The sequence below is a fragment of the Bidens hawaiensis genome, unplaced genomic scaffold, assembly GCF_021521415.1.
Source record: "Bidens hawaiensis isolate Kalapana, Puna unplaced genomic scaffold, B.hawaiensis_p1.1 tig00039042_1, whole genome shotgun sequence".
Lineage (NCBI taxonomy): Eukaryota > Viridiplantae > Streptophyta > Magnoliopsida > Asterales > Asteraceae > Bidens > Bidens hawaiensis.
Genome location: NW_027505588.1, coordinates 12,214 through 26,134, shown reverse-complemented (window position 1 = coordinate 26,134; position 13,921 = coordinate 12,214). Strand labels below are relative to the sequence as shown.

Below are 13,921 nucleotides of genomic sequence, written 5' to 3'. Positions count from 1 at the left end.
GCGCGCAGGCACCTAGCGCGCGACAAGCATGCTCACGCATCAAGCATGCTCAAGCATCATGCTCAAACATCAAGCATGCTCAAACATCAAGTATGCTCACGCATCGATGCTCAAGCATCAAGCATGCTCACGCATCGATGCACAAAAATCAAGCATGCTCAAACATGCGCGCAGGCACCGAGTGCGCGACAAGCATGCTCACGCATCAAGCATGCTCAAACATCAAGCATGCTCAAGCATCAAGCATGCTCAAACATCTAAGTATGCTCGCGCATCGATGCTCAAACATGCGCGCAGGCACCGAGCGCGCGACAAGCATGCTCACGCATCAAGCATGCTCAAAACATCAAGCATGCTCAAGCATCAAGCATGCTCAAGCATCAAGCATGCTCAAACATCAAGCATGCTCAAACATCAAGCATGCTCAAGCATCAAGTATGCTCACGCATCGATGCTCAAGCATCAAGCATGCTCACGCATCGATGCTCAAACATCAAGCATGCTCAAACATGCGCGCAGGCACCGAGCGCGCGACAAGCATGCTCACGCATCAAGCATGCTCAAACATCAAGCATGCTCAAGCATCAAGCATGCTCAAGCATCAAGCATGCTCAAGCATCAAGCATGCTCAAGCATTGATGCTCAAGCATCAAGCATGCTCACGCATCGATGCTTAAACATCAAGCATGCTTAAACATGCGCGCAGGCACAGAGTGCGCGACAAGCATGCTCACGCCTCAAGCATGCTCAAACATCAAGCATGCTCAAGCATCAAGCATGCTCAAACATCTAAGTATGCTCGCGCATCGATGCTCAAACATGCGCGCAGGCACCGAGCGCGCGACAAGCATGCTCACGCATCAAGCATGCTCAAACATCAAGCATGCTCAAACATCAAGCATGCTCAAGCATCAAGCATGCTCAAACATCAAGCGTGCTCAAACATCAAGCATGCTCAAGCACCAAGTATGCTCACGCATCGATGCTCAAGCATCAAGCATGCTCACGCATCAAGCATGCTCAAACATCAAGCATGCTCAAACATGCGCGCAGGCACCGAGCGTGCGAAAGGTCAACCCACAAGATACAGACCGAGGCTTAAGATCAAGACAGCCAAAACCTATGCTCATGGCGCATAGCACAGGCTTAAGCATGCTCAGGCATTAAGCATGCTCAAACATTTGCATGCTCACGCATCAATGCTCACGCATCAAGCATGCTCAAGCATCAAGCATCCTCACGCATCGATGCTCAAGCATCAAGCATGCTCAAACATCAAGCATGCTCAAACATCTAAGCATGCTCACGCATCGATGCTCAAGCATCAAGCATGCTCACGCATCAAGCATGCTCAAACATCCAGCATGTTCGAGCATCAAAACATGCTCAAACATCAAGCATGCTCACGCATCACGCATGCTCACACATCACAGATGCTCACGCATTCAAAATCTCTAGATCATGCGCGCCACCGCGGATCAACTTCGGATTCCGCATGCGCGCACCCGGCGATCACTCTTCGCCACAGCGGCTTTGCATTCGCGCCACCGCATACATGTTTTTGCATACATGTTTCACACTTCCTTTTATTAATTTGAGCAATATGACAACATTATATTGACATCAAACTAAAAATAAAACGAAGTAAAACATACATGCACGAGCTTCAAGCTCAAACGCGTTGACGAGTCTTAACTCTAAAACGTCAGGGCCTTCGCCCAAAAATAGGAGCCTTAGCTCAAACTTAAAAGTTGGGAATCCTCTTAAACCCACAGGCCTCGCGCCAAGGGCGGAATACTCATAAACCCACAGGCCTCGCGCCAAGGGTGGAATACATAGACCCACAGGCCTCGCGCCAAGGGTGGAATACATAGACCCACAGGCCTCGCGCCAAGGGTGGAATACTCAGACCCACAGGCCTCGCGCCAAGGGTGGAATACTCATAAACCCAGAGGCCTCGCGCCATGGGTGGAATACATAGACCCACAGGCCTCGCGCCAAGGGTGGAATACATAGACCCACAGGCCTCGCGCCAAGGGTGGAATACTCATAAACCCACAGGCCTCGCTCCAAGGGTGGAATACTCATAGACCCACAGGCCTCGCGCCAAAGGTGGAATACTCATAGACCCACAGGCCTCGCGCCAAGGGTGGAATACTCGCGCCATACTAAAAGATTCGGCCACGAGCCGCGCAAGCACTTGTGACATCATTATTATTATCTGGCCGTTTGTGCCTCCATTATTATTTTGAAGACAAGCCGGGATAGTCATCCTGCGCAGAAGAGGCCCTTGTCGGCCAGTCATTATCATCATATTACAGCTCGTAAGTCACCTCACGCGCCAGCTTTATTATTTTTACAGCTCGTAAGTCGCAATGCGCGCAGGCTCTCATTATTCTACAAGCTTGTAAGTCGCCTCACGCGCCAGCTTCTTTATTATTACAGCTCGTAAGCCGCCTTGCGCGCCAGCTTCATTATTCTACAAGCTCGTAAGTCGCCTCGCGCGCCAGCTTCTTTATTATTACAGCTCGTAAGTCGCCGCGCGCGCCAAGCTTTATTATTCTTAGCTCGTAAGTCGCCGCGCGTGCCAAGCTTTATTATTCTTAGCTCGTAAGTCGCCTCACGCGCCAGCTTTATTTTTTTTTTACAGCTCGTAAGTCGCCTTGCGCGCCAGCTTCATTATTCTACAAGCTTGTAAGTCGCCTCACGCGCCAGCTTCTTTATTATTACAGCTCGTAAGTCGCCGCACGCGCCAGCTTTATTACTCTCAGCTCGTAAGTCGCCTCGCGCGCAGGCTTTTATTATTCTCAGCTCGTAAGTCGCCTCGCGCGCAGGTTTTTATTATTCTCAGCTCGTAAGTCGCTTCGCGCGCAGGTTTTTGTTATTATTATAGCTCATAAGTCGCCTCGCGCGCAAGCTTTATTATCAGGCCCCGCGCCACTATTATTATGATGCGTGCTATATCTTATTCATACTAGTGCACCATCATCATCATAAGGATCACAACATGTCACTATCATGGAGAAAACCTCCCAAAACTCAAAGACAAGGCCGAAGAAAAGGGAAGAAACTGCCTCACGATCTAGCACACCTTATAAAGTCCAGTGCTCCACCTAAACGCTTGCACGCCTAGGAGCAACACTGGACTTGGGGGGCTTGTCGGGGTATGGTACTAAGAACCCTAATTTATTGTGTTTTGGGCTTATTTTATTATATGGGCTAATACATTTGTTTTTGGGCTGAGGGGGTTTTGTGGAGGTAACCCTAACTGGGCTAGGCCCATTAGGGTACCATGATGGTGGCCATGAGGCTCCCTATATAAGGAGGTCTCCACCTCCTTATCAAGGGTTGGCAAAAAGCTCAATAAGAGCCACCACCATATTTTTGTGTCTGTGAACAAGAGATCCTCTGGGATTTCTTAGCGGTCACCTCCACACCCCCAAAAGTCACAGCAGATCACAGCAGCGGTGGGAGCAGAAGCAAGCAAGTCGTGGTTCGTTCATCTCGAAGACCGTGGAAACATCGTCATGGGTCAGGTCAGATTCATTTCACGTTTCTACATGAATATATTCATACCTCTATAATGAAGATGCTGGGCTGTGGGAATGAAATCTATTTTTTGCTTGACGTGTGGGTGGATCAAATGCCACTGTGCAAAGATTTCCATTACTATTTGGTATGGAAATTTCCAAAGCTTATACGGTGGAAAGTTGTTAATCTAGATGAGCCATCATTGTCGTGTGGATAAGCAATGTAGAAAGGATCATAGCGAACCCAAAGAAATACATATGCTGGATAAGTGCTTGAATCTTTTAAAACGCATTACAATCTTTTGACCCGAGATAACCAATGGTGGTTAGATGCCAACAATGGCAAGGTTACTATAGAATAATTTTGAAAGAAGATATACCAAGTTTATGATAGCAATGGAGCAACTGGGTTCAGTTTAAGGTTAATGCGTTTGTTAGGGGAGCTGAAATGGAGAGACCCACACTAACATCCAAATTTTGACAGAAATTACAAATATCGAAAATACCAAAACGTCTCCAACTATCCCAATCTACACACCTAAATTTTGGTTGGTGTAAATGAGTCCTCCTTTTTTGTCTTCTATCATCTTGAACCATGATTTTCTTTTTTGCTTCTAAAGATCCAACGGCTCTAACACTTAAACATGAAAATTGCAATTATTAGTTTTTCATCTTTTGACCCATCTTGGGAGCACCGAAATTCAGCATGTTCCTTACAGATTGAAAATTAGAAGGAATTGGGATCTTGATCCAAACCGAAATCTGCCTTCATCCGGTTAACATACATAGGAAAGTGAGGCGAAACATACCCCCGTCCAATGATCATTCCAAAAAATTGATATTTCGGGGCATGACCCACAATCCCTTTCAACCTTCTATGTGTATGAACATTTTATTATTATTATTTTATTATTATTGTTGTTGTTGCATCCACACCTCCAATATCTTTCCTTGTACATTGTTTTACCGGACCACCTTCCATTCCTATTCCCATGAAAAAACTCCATCACTCTAGCCCTTAATTGATCCTTATACATTTTTAGGCACCACCGTCACCGATTAGCTAGTAAAGTCGTGTTTTATAACATTTCCAACCCATTCCATATCATATCCATATAATTACACTAAATTACTAACCTTTTCTTTTCTTTTAATTAAATAATATTTTTTATACATTTATCGTTATCTTTCATTTCTCTTCCACTCATAATCACTTTCATAAAAAATTAAAAATTATACGGTGTGAACACTTGAAACCTATATTTAACTTTCGATAAATTAAATATATTGTCCTTTATGTTTGTACTGAATTTCAGTGTCTGTTCTTTATCTTCGAAACTGATCAGAGATGTACTTTATGTTACCAAAAGCCACACCGTCTGACCTTTGGTCATAACCCGATTTGTTTTTCTCGTTAAATCAGGTTATGCGCTTTGTACATAATGATAAATTGGTGATTATACATTTAGTTAATTACCAAATGTTTTTTTAAATAAATATGTACATTGACTAATGTGCCTTTTATGCTGCCGTTGTGTCTTTTGGGCTACCTTTGTGCGTTTGGGCTATTTTTATGCCTTAAAGCTACCTTTGTGCCTTTTGGGCAACCTTTTAGCTTTTTCGTTCATTTGTGTCTTTTTGGCTATATTTAAGCATTTGGGTCTCTATTTATGTTCTTTGGTCTATCTTTGTGCCTTTTAATCTACCTTTATGCATTTTTGTCCATTTATGCCTTTTGGACTTGATTTATGCATTTCGGCCTCAATTTGTGCCTTTTGGGCTACTTTTTTGCATTTTGGGCTAACTTCATGCGTTTTGGGCTACATTTGTGTGTTTTGGGCTACCTTTTTGCATTTTAGGTCACATTTGTGCGTTTTGGGCTACCTTTGTGCGTTGGAAACTAGATTTTACATTGAACAAAAGGATCCAATGAGAGACAGATAAGCGGGCAATAAGCTGCGCTACCACCCCCTTTTGAATGGCCAAACCGATCTGTAATTTTGTCTTTACTTTCCCACAAAACATTTTCTTTCTCTTTTAAACACACCAACTAACAATCACACCACGTAAATTACAAAACTCACTCATATACATATAAGGAACATACTGAGAATGTTTTTAGTTTTTAATACTTTGGCCCCTAGTCCTCCCAAAGTGTTTTTTAGTAAACATGATTTTTTCCCATGGCACACACCTTAAAGCATTAACATCCTGTCCACCATATTTAGTGTGTGGTGTTTTTATAATGCAAATAGTAGTTTAGTGAGTGGTGTTTTTATAATACTTTGATTTTTCTATAATTTGAATAGTTACTGTGCATTCTCCTATAATTTTTTAATATATGCTAAAGTGGTTATGAGTGAATTAGAGAGAAAATGTAATGATAAAAGTATAAAAATAATACTCTTTAGTTGGAAATAAGAGAGAAATTACAATGATTTTTAGTGTAATTCAGACTAACGTCTCCCTAAATGAATTTCCTATAAACCCCTTCGAGTGTGTTAACGACCTTAATATATCTACCCGAATTAACATCCCCTGAACTCAAAATACATGATTTTAATTTTACCTTATATACTAGTTTTCGTTCCATTTAACCTTTGTAACATTTCGGGTTTTCCGTATTTGTATTTGTTTTCATTTTATCGACTTACGAGCATTATTCGGGTCTTATCAATAATAATATCAAGCAATTATGAGTATCTAAGATTTGTGTTTTCATTTTACACCCTTTATATTTCCAAGTTGGTTATTCTTTGATTTAACTTAAAAAATAATCAATATTTGAGCATTTTTGAAAGTTCAAGGACTAAAGTTGTAAAAAAACAAAACTTCCCCTCCCCTTGGCCGGGGCGCCACGCAGTGGCACCACCCTAGGGTGGCCCCACGCCGCCGTGACATATATGATCAGTTTTTTTGTTTTTAAGCCTTCCCTGTTCGTTTTTAGCATGTAAATCGCTTATTTTATTACTAAATCGAGTAAATTAAGCCACGAGAAAATGAATATAGCCTAAATACATGTCTTGTTCGTTACCCCTTGACCAAGAATGAAATTTACTGATCGTTATATTGATTCGGTCACTACAGGCCCATTCGGTTTCTTAAACGAGTGAAATCACCATAATTAGCTCATTTTAGTGTTTCCTATACAAACAACTTATATTTTATCTGCCACAAACTTTACTGATGTGCTAAAAGTAGTTTAATATTATTAACTAAAATTACACTAATCTAGACACTAAGTAATAAATTATAGACTCTTAAACTTAACTAAAGTACTAACCGGCAAGTGAACCGGTCGACTCTAGCACAGCTAAGTAAGTCCGGATATCGAACCCACGAGACTCTTTAAATTACGTAAACTAGCTAAATCAGACTTAATTACAGACACGACTATTTATTTATTAATATTGGGAGGTTTTACTAAAAACTAATATTAAACTAATATTAAATTAATCACTAAGAATGATGACAAACAACCACCTAGGCTAGAATCCCTAATGCATCAATTATCAAATAGTAAGAAAAATGCTAAATTATGGAACCGGGATCTTAAAATAATCACTTAAAGAAAACCCGAACAGGACCCCCGACCCTTCTCAAGAAGACACCTATGGATCTCTATTAAGTTCTTAAAACACCAGTTTAATTAACTCGCTTACGGTCGCTAATTTATTTTATGACAAGTACTTCTATAAGAAATCCTACCTTACAGTGCGGAAATCAAAGGTAGTTTAAAGCATTCACTCGACTAGATAAACAAGATTGAAAAATCAAACCTAGACGGACTCCTTACGAATAACTAAATATAGCAATCTTAAACAACCAAGACTTATCATATAATCTATCGCCTTACAGCTATTTAGATTAGCAGCACACTTAGGTCTATTTAATTTATTAATATTTTTCCCATGGTTTTAATGCATATCTATAATATATATAAAAGAAGACCATAAAATCCTACGTGTCGCGATGTGGTCGCTTCCCTTTTTGATGGAAGCCACCAGATTGCTTGATTTTTAATGGAGACCTCTCATAGATTTAACCCAAATTCATGGGTATGGGTCTTACCAAAACCAGATAGCTCTTAAACGGGTTATAACATCTCATTAAATTAAAAATTAATCTTACTAATTATTTGATATGAAAATCCTATAAAATAAGGATATACTAAAATTTAATATCCAATTTAAAAAGAAAAAGATATTATATATAATTAATAAACAATTTTATAGTAAAAAACATAAGCGGGTCAAGGGTCACCAAATCCAGATATCTTTTAAACGGGTTATAACATGCCATTTATTTGTGAAACCTTTAATCATCAAACCCTAAGTATATTATTAACTTTCTTACAATAAAGAAAATTAAAATCCAAAAAATAAATATTAAAAAACGAAAAATGTAAAACAACCATTCTCTCAAGCCATCAGATTGCTTTATTTGTAAATGAAGGCTTCTCACGCATTTGACCCGAATTCAAGGGTAAAGGTCTCACCAAACTAAGATAGCTCTTAAACGGGTTATAACATCTCATTATATTAAAAATTAGTCTCATTAAATATTTGATATGAAAATTCTATAATATAAGGATATACTAAAAATTAATATCCTATTTTATTTAAAAAAAGATATTATTTATAATTAAGAAACAATTTTATAATAAAGAAAATAAATGGGTAATGGGTATCACCAAACCCAGATAGTTTTTAAATCGGATTATAATATATCATTTATTTGTGAAAACATTGTATCATCAAACTCAAGTATATTAATTATTAACTTTCTTACAATAAATAAAATTAAAATCCAAATATATATATATGTGTGTGTGTGTATATATGTATATATTAAAAACGAATAATGTAAAACAACCCCCGTAATACGGGGGATAAAATCTTGTCAACCATAAACTAGTCAAAAACACACAGTAGATGACCTAACAGAATCCTATCATATGACAGACAATCACCAAGTAAACTGTGAAACAATAAAACTCACCAAATAATCCTAAGCACACATATGCATCGAAAGAATAACAATAAACCTCTTACTTAATCATAAACCATAACAAAAGCAAAGTCCAAACTAAAATCCAACGTCAACAAAAGTTAATCATCACTTAGGTAGCTTAAGGGTTTAGCCAACAACCATACTCAAGAACAAACCAAAATAAATAAGTTCAAATAATGAATTTATGACGAAAACAATAAATTCAAACCAATAATAATGATGCTTGGATGAGTTGGTGTTGAATCCAAACGCTCTCTGCTCGAACCAACGGCTTTCTATCTCTCTTTTTCTTCTCGCGTTGCCTTTTTCTGTCTTCTATCCGTAGGGTTCTGCCCTCCTCCAACTAGCCGACTCCCCCTTTCCTTTCTTTTATCAATAGGGTAATTAAACCTTCCAAATAAAATTGATGGGCCCGTCTCACAATATCCGTCGATTGACTTCTTCATTTAATGCCCCACCTAGCCCATGTAATAATCAGTAAATTGACCATACTGATCTATATAACTAAATTCATGTTGAACCTATTATTATTAAATAAATATCTTAAATCAGTTTTGTTAAACTCGACATGCTGCTTGTAAATTTCATATATGACAAATTCAAATAATTAATTAAATTGATTTTCTGTTTGATTCATTTATATACTTTATTTTGAATTTGAACTTAGATGTATAATATTAAATATCAATATCAGTTTTTAATCGGTTTAGTTCATTATCTTTTAAAACCTTTCAAATATAAACATGAGCTACTAAGAATAATATTCATTAAGAATCTGACCCAAAAGTATTTAAAAGTGTATGAAATATTTATATAATAATATGTATATTTCAGACTATATCATTTACCTAAACCCTAATCAAGCATTCACAGCCGTCAACCTCCTCTGATCTTCATTATCTTGCTCGTTTTTGCTTATTTGATTGAAGATGCAAGCTTTGAAGGTTGACTTTGCTTATACATCGATCTTTGACTCCTCTTTTTGGTTGATTAATTCATTTTCCGGGTAAGTTGTAAACTGTAAAATCATTCATACATATTCCCTAGTCAATAATCTTCAATCAATTTCAATGGTTGAAGGGTGTTGATGGGTCAATTTGCTTAAAACCCGTTAAAAGGGCAAAACAGTCAACAAGTTTGAATATTCGTTTTCTCATACTTCTTTTCATAACCAACGCTCGGTCCAGAAGACTTATATTCTTGTAACAAAATTTTAAGGCTACTGCCCAAAACCTGACTTCCGACTCGCTATTCGGATTCTAGTCAGTACCGACTCGATTCAATCTTTAATTTAACATAACCGGAGTTCTAAACATCTGTTTGGAATGATTCCAGCGGCAACGAGTTTGTTTTTACTCATATTTTATTACCTCAAAGTTTCAGGTTCAGTTGGTTTATTCAATTCGACGCATTAGAAGACGATTTATTTAATTTTTGACTCGTTTATCATTGTTATTATTCACTTGCCTTCGATTTAATGTGAGTTTGATCATTCCCCTTTATTTTACTGTTTTTAAACGTTTTGGGGAAATATGTGTACGTATTCATATTTTATAACATATATATACACAAACTCGCAAACATAATTATTGGGTGTAATTCAATAAAATGCTATTTGCTATTTGTTTAAGTGTTTATTTTAAATCATTCGGAGAGATCCATCATAATATATCTCAGCCAGTATGATCATACGCCGTCTTAGTAACCTGAGCTTGATTCGCTTGGCGATGGTAAACCGACAATGTCAGTCAGTCATTGTATCTAATGCCCATTCGCATGGCAACGGTTAAATGGCACACTAGCATGTCCTTGGTTTGTTTATAGTTTTATTGATTATTACTCATATATGTTTGTTTGCGCATTTAACATTTGTCATTTATTATTTATTTATTTATCATATATTATTGCTAGTGTCAAAATTGATGATCATCTCACTCAACATGTATTGTTGACAAACTCTTTTATTTTCTACGCACATGCAGGTTACCTTTTGGATTGAAGTTGATGTGAAGGACATATAAGAAAGACCCTAAGGAATTTAATGAAGACTATTTTAGTTAAATCTTGATTGGATTATTTGTTTTAAATTATTTGCTTGTGTTATGAATATTTGTGCACTAATTTGAAATAATTAATTTAATAAATATTGTCATTTTAAATTATGATATTACCTTGAGCTATGAACAATCAACTCACGCCCCAATATTTCCACCATAGATTGGGATGTGACAATCTTACATTTATTTAAACCCATCTACAAGAAGGCAAACAAGATACGTTCATCAAATAATATTTTATATGTTTATTGAATTGATATTATTAATTATTAAAGAAACTTTAAACGCGCCTGATACATGCGTGATGGCCGAAGTATCTGCCCCCACGCGCCATTGTCTTTCGTGCCCATCAATTAAAAAACAAAAAATAATAAAAAAATAAATTAACAATTAAATAATTAAATTTCGTTCATCCTATAAAAGCCGTCCCGTCCCTTTGCCACTTCACAAACACCCTTTGTCTCCCACCATTATTTCCATATTCCCAAAATACCCTTCACCATGCAAACCCCGAGTTCCAATAAACGAGTCCGTTCCGACTCGGACGAGTTGGCAGTTGACTCAGTGGAAGCCAAAAGAATACTCCTCGATATTCTAGATGACTCGGAAGTATCCACCCCGAGTCAAGACCTTGACTCATTCATGAAAAGCTTCCAAGACGAAATTTCTGCGGTACCTGAGTCAACTGAGTCGACTCAGTTGCCCGAGTTAACCGAGTTGGCCGAGTCAACCGAGTCACGGGTTGAGCTTGGGTTTCTGTTGGAGGCATCCGATGATGAGCTGGGTCTACCTCCTAGTGATGAGAACTCAGTGAGTTCAGCAGTTGAGAAGACAACCGAGTTGGGTGACTCGGTTGGACTCAGTGAGTTATGGGGGTTAGATGACCAGATTTCAAGCTATGGGTCTTTTGACTATGAGTTTGGACCGTTTGGTTATGGGGATGTTAGTGTTATTAGTAATTATTATAACGGTGAATACGTGGCGTTAGATGGACTGTTTGATCACACGGATATTGGGCTTGGGTCGTCGGAGCTGATGTGGCAGCCGGAGACTTTGCCGGCTCAGTGACGGTTGGAGGAGATGTTTTAGTTATGACTCCGTTAGAATATTGTAACGTTCTTTTATTTGTTTTTAGTTTTAAACAGAAATGCATGTTGGAAAATATAAATATACATGTTCTAATAGATATATTCTAGCTAATTTATTTACTTTTAATGATAAAATATTGAAAATTAAATCTTAATATAAATAAAATTTGACTAACTGAATATTAATAATCTTAGTATTAATATTTTTTATTACATATCTGTTAAAATATAACGTTTGGATTGCTAGCGTTTTTTAATAACAAATCTAGGTTGTTTAAAAATTATGTGAGGATCCCGGGTTAATAACATTACTGCGTATGTTCGGTTGTTTATATTATTTAGTTCGTACGTCTCAAATCCCGGCTTAAATGACATATTTTTTCTTTGTCTCAGTTAAGACACCTGAGTTCTCAGGATCGCCGCCACTGTTTAATATAATAATAAATTATTATTATTGCATTTTGCATTTTATAACTCTAATGGCAAGCATATCAAACCTTATTAATTATTTACATACACAAACATAAGTTGAATTAAATGCCATACATACATGCCATCACCACTTTGGTGGGATGGTAAAGGCTTTGGCCTTTGGGTGAGAGGTCCAGGGTTCGATTCCTGGCATTGGCGGTATAATGTAAATAGTAGGAGGAAAGCTTGAACATTCAAAAAAAAAATGCCATACATACATAAGATGATTTAAACGACCTAGCTATTTACATGTACCGAACAAGTGTTAGCTATGCTATGTGAGACAAAAAGATGATGGAAAGAAAGGCCAACGTTGGGTGCACCAAACATATAGATGTTATGTTTGGCATATCAATGGCCAAATGAAAGTTCTTTTTTATTTTTACTTTTTTTTATCTTTTCCTTTTTTTTAATGATTTCAAATTAAAGCTATTACCTAAGGTATGAGGATGGAGAATGGGATTGATCGAGTCGTTATTCAAATTGCCATAAAAAGGATACCAAATATCATGTTCCCGGATTACAACTTTTGTATAAATAATATGTTTTCTAGGCCAAATAGAGAAAGTGTTCTATATGAATATGATAACTATAACTTTTATAAAAACAAATTCGAAATTAAGAGCATATGTTATACACTCATGTTGTCGTGCAATTTCTTTTTGAACAACACATTCATACAGTTAGGTTTTAGACATCAACAAGAAAATACATTTTACGTAAATATATTTCTTACAAGTATTGTGCGTGCAATGAGTGCATGACTCGTATTCCTTGGTCCTTAGCCCTTCATGAAGAAAGTTAAAACTTACTTTTGATAGACTAAAACAATGCATAAAACGTCATATGATGGTCATCTTCATCATGGGTCACCAGTGATAATTTTTTATAGTTATTAAAGGAAATGTTGAAATTTTTTTTCAAATCCATGTTACAAGTTTAGATCAGGCTAAATAATAGAACTACCTAAACGTGCTAGAAATTATAAAAAAAAGGTAAAACATGTGACGACTATCTTATTGTTATATCATTGGTATTCATGTATAAATAAACAGAGACCAGTATTGAAATTTAAACTCACACTTTGTCTTTCTAAAAACACAATAATTTAATATATATTCTTGATATTATATTTGTGTTTGTGTATGTAAAAAAACAAAAAGAAAAGAGAGTAGATGTTTATTTCACCAAAGATTATTGGGACAAATTGGGGTGAATATTTGGTGGATGTATGATTGTACTTAGAACCTAGAAGAAGTTTCTTTATAATTGTTGGGAAAGTCATGTTCATTTACAAGGAAAAAGGGTCAACCAATTGCATCTACTTATGGGCTATGGCATTACTTACTTGAAATAATAGTCATTATCAACCCACACAATTACTATTATTATTTTATTTGCTGTTTTTTGGGGAAAATATGTGTCTTCTCATTTAACCCAATGTGACAAACCTTATCTAAATTATGGCCTGGCTTTTATGATATTATATCTCATGGAAAGTATTTATATGATTAAAATAAACAAAGTACTAAATTTCACATGGTTCAGTTAAACATTTTAAGTTTGTCTTCACTTTTTCTTATTTTCAAACATATGTAAATGTAACTTCAGTAAATAGGTTTACCAAAAAAGCAGTTTAATTTCAGAAGTTTTGAAGGAAAAAAATGGCACAAAAGGTGAAAAGTAATTGTTTACATCTTTGCCTAGCCTAATTAATGGATATTAAATTTTCATATTATAGTTTAGAAAATTATATTCTTAT

The 13,921-nt window shown here is 36.7% G+C and overlaps 1 protein-coding gene across 1 annotated transcript; it reads left to right on the top strand.

Annotated features, from left to right (window-relative positions):
* Positions 1 to 11,101: 11,101 nt before the first annotated feature.
* LOC143614115 (uncharacterized) lies at positions 11,102 to 11,668 on the top strand. Its single transcript, XM_077087639.1, has one exon. The coding sequence runs from the start codon at positions 11,102 to 11,104 to the stop codon at positions 11,666 to 11,668; it is 567 nt and encodes a 188-aa protein (XP_076943754.1).
* Positions 11,669 to 13,921: the final 2,253 nt, after the last annotated feature.

Coding starts and splice junctions, on each gene's coding strand:
- LOC143614115 (XM_077087639.1), top strand. CDS start 11,102: ATGCAAACCCCGAGTTCCAATAAACGAGTCCGTTCCGACTCGGACGAG.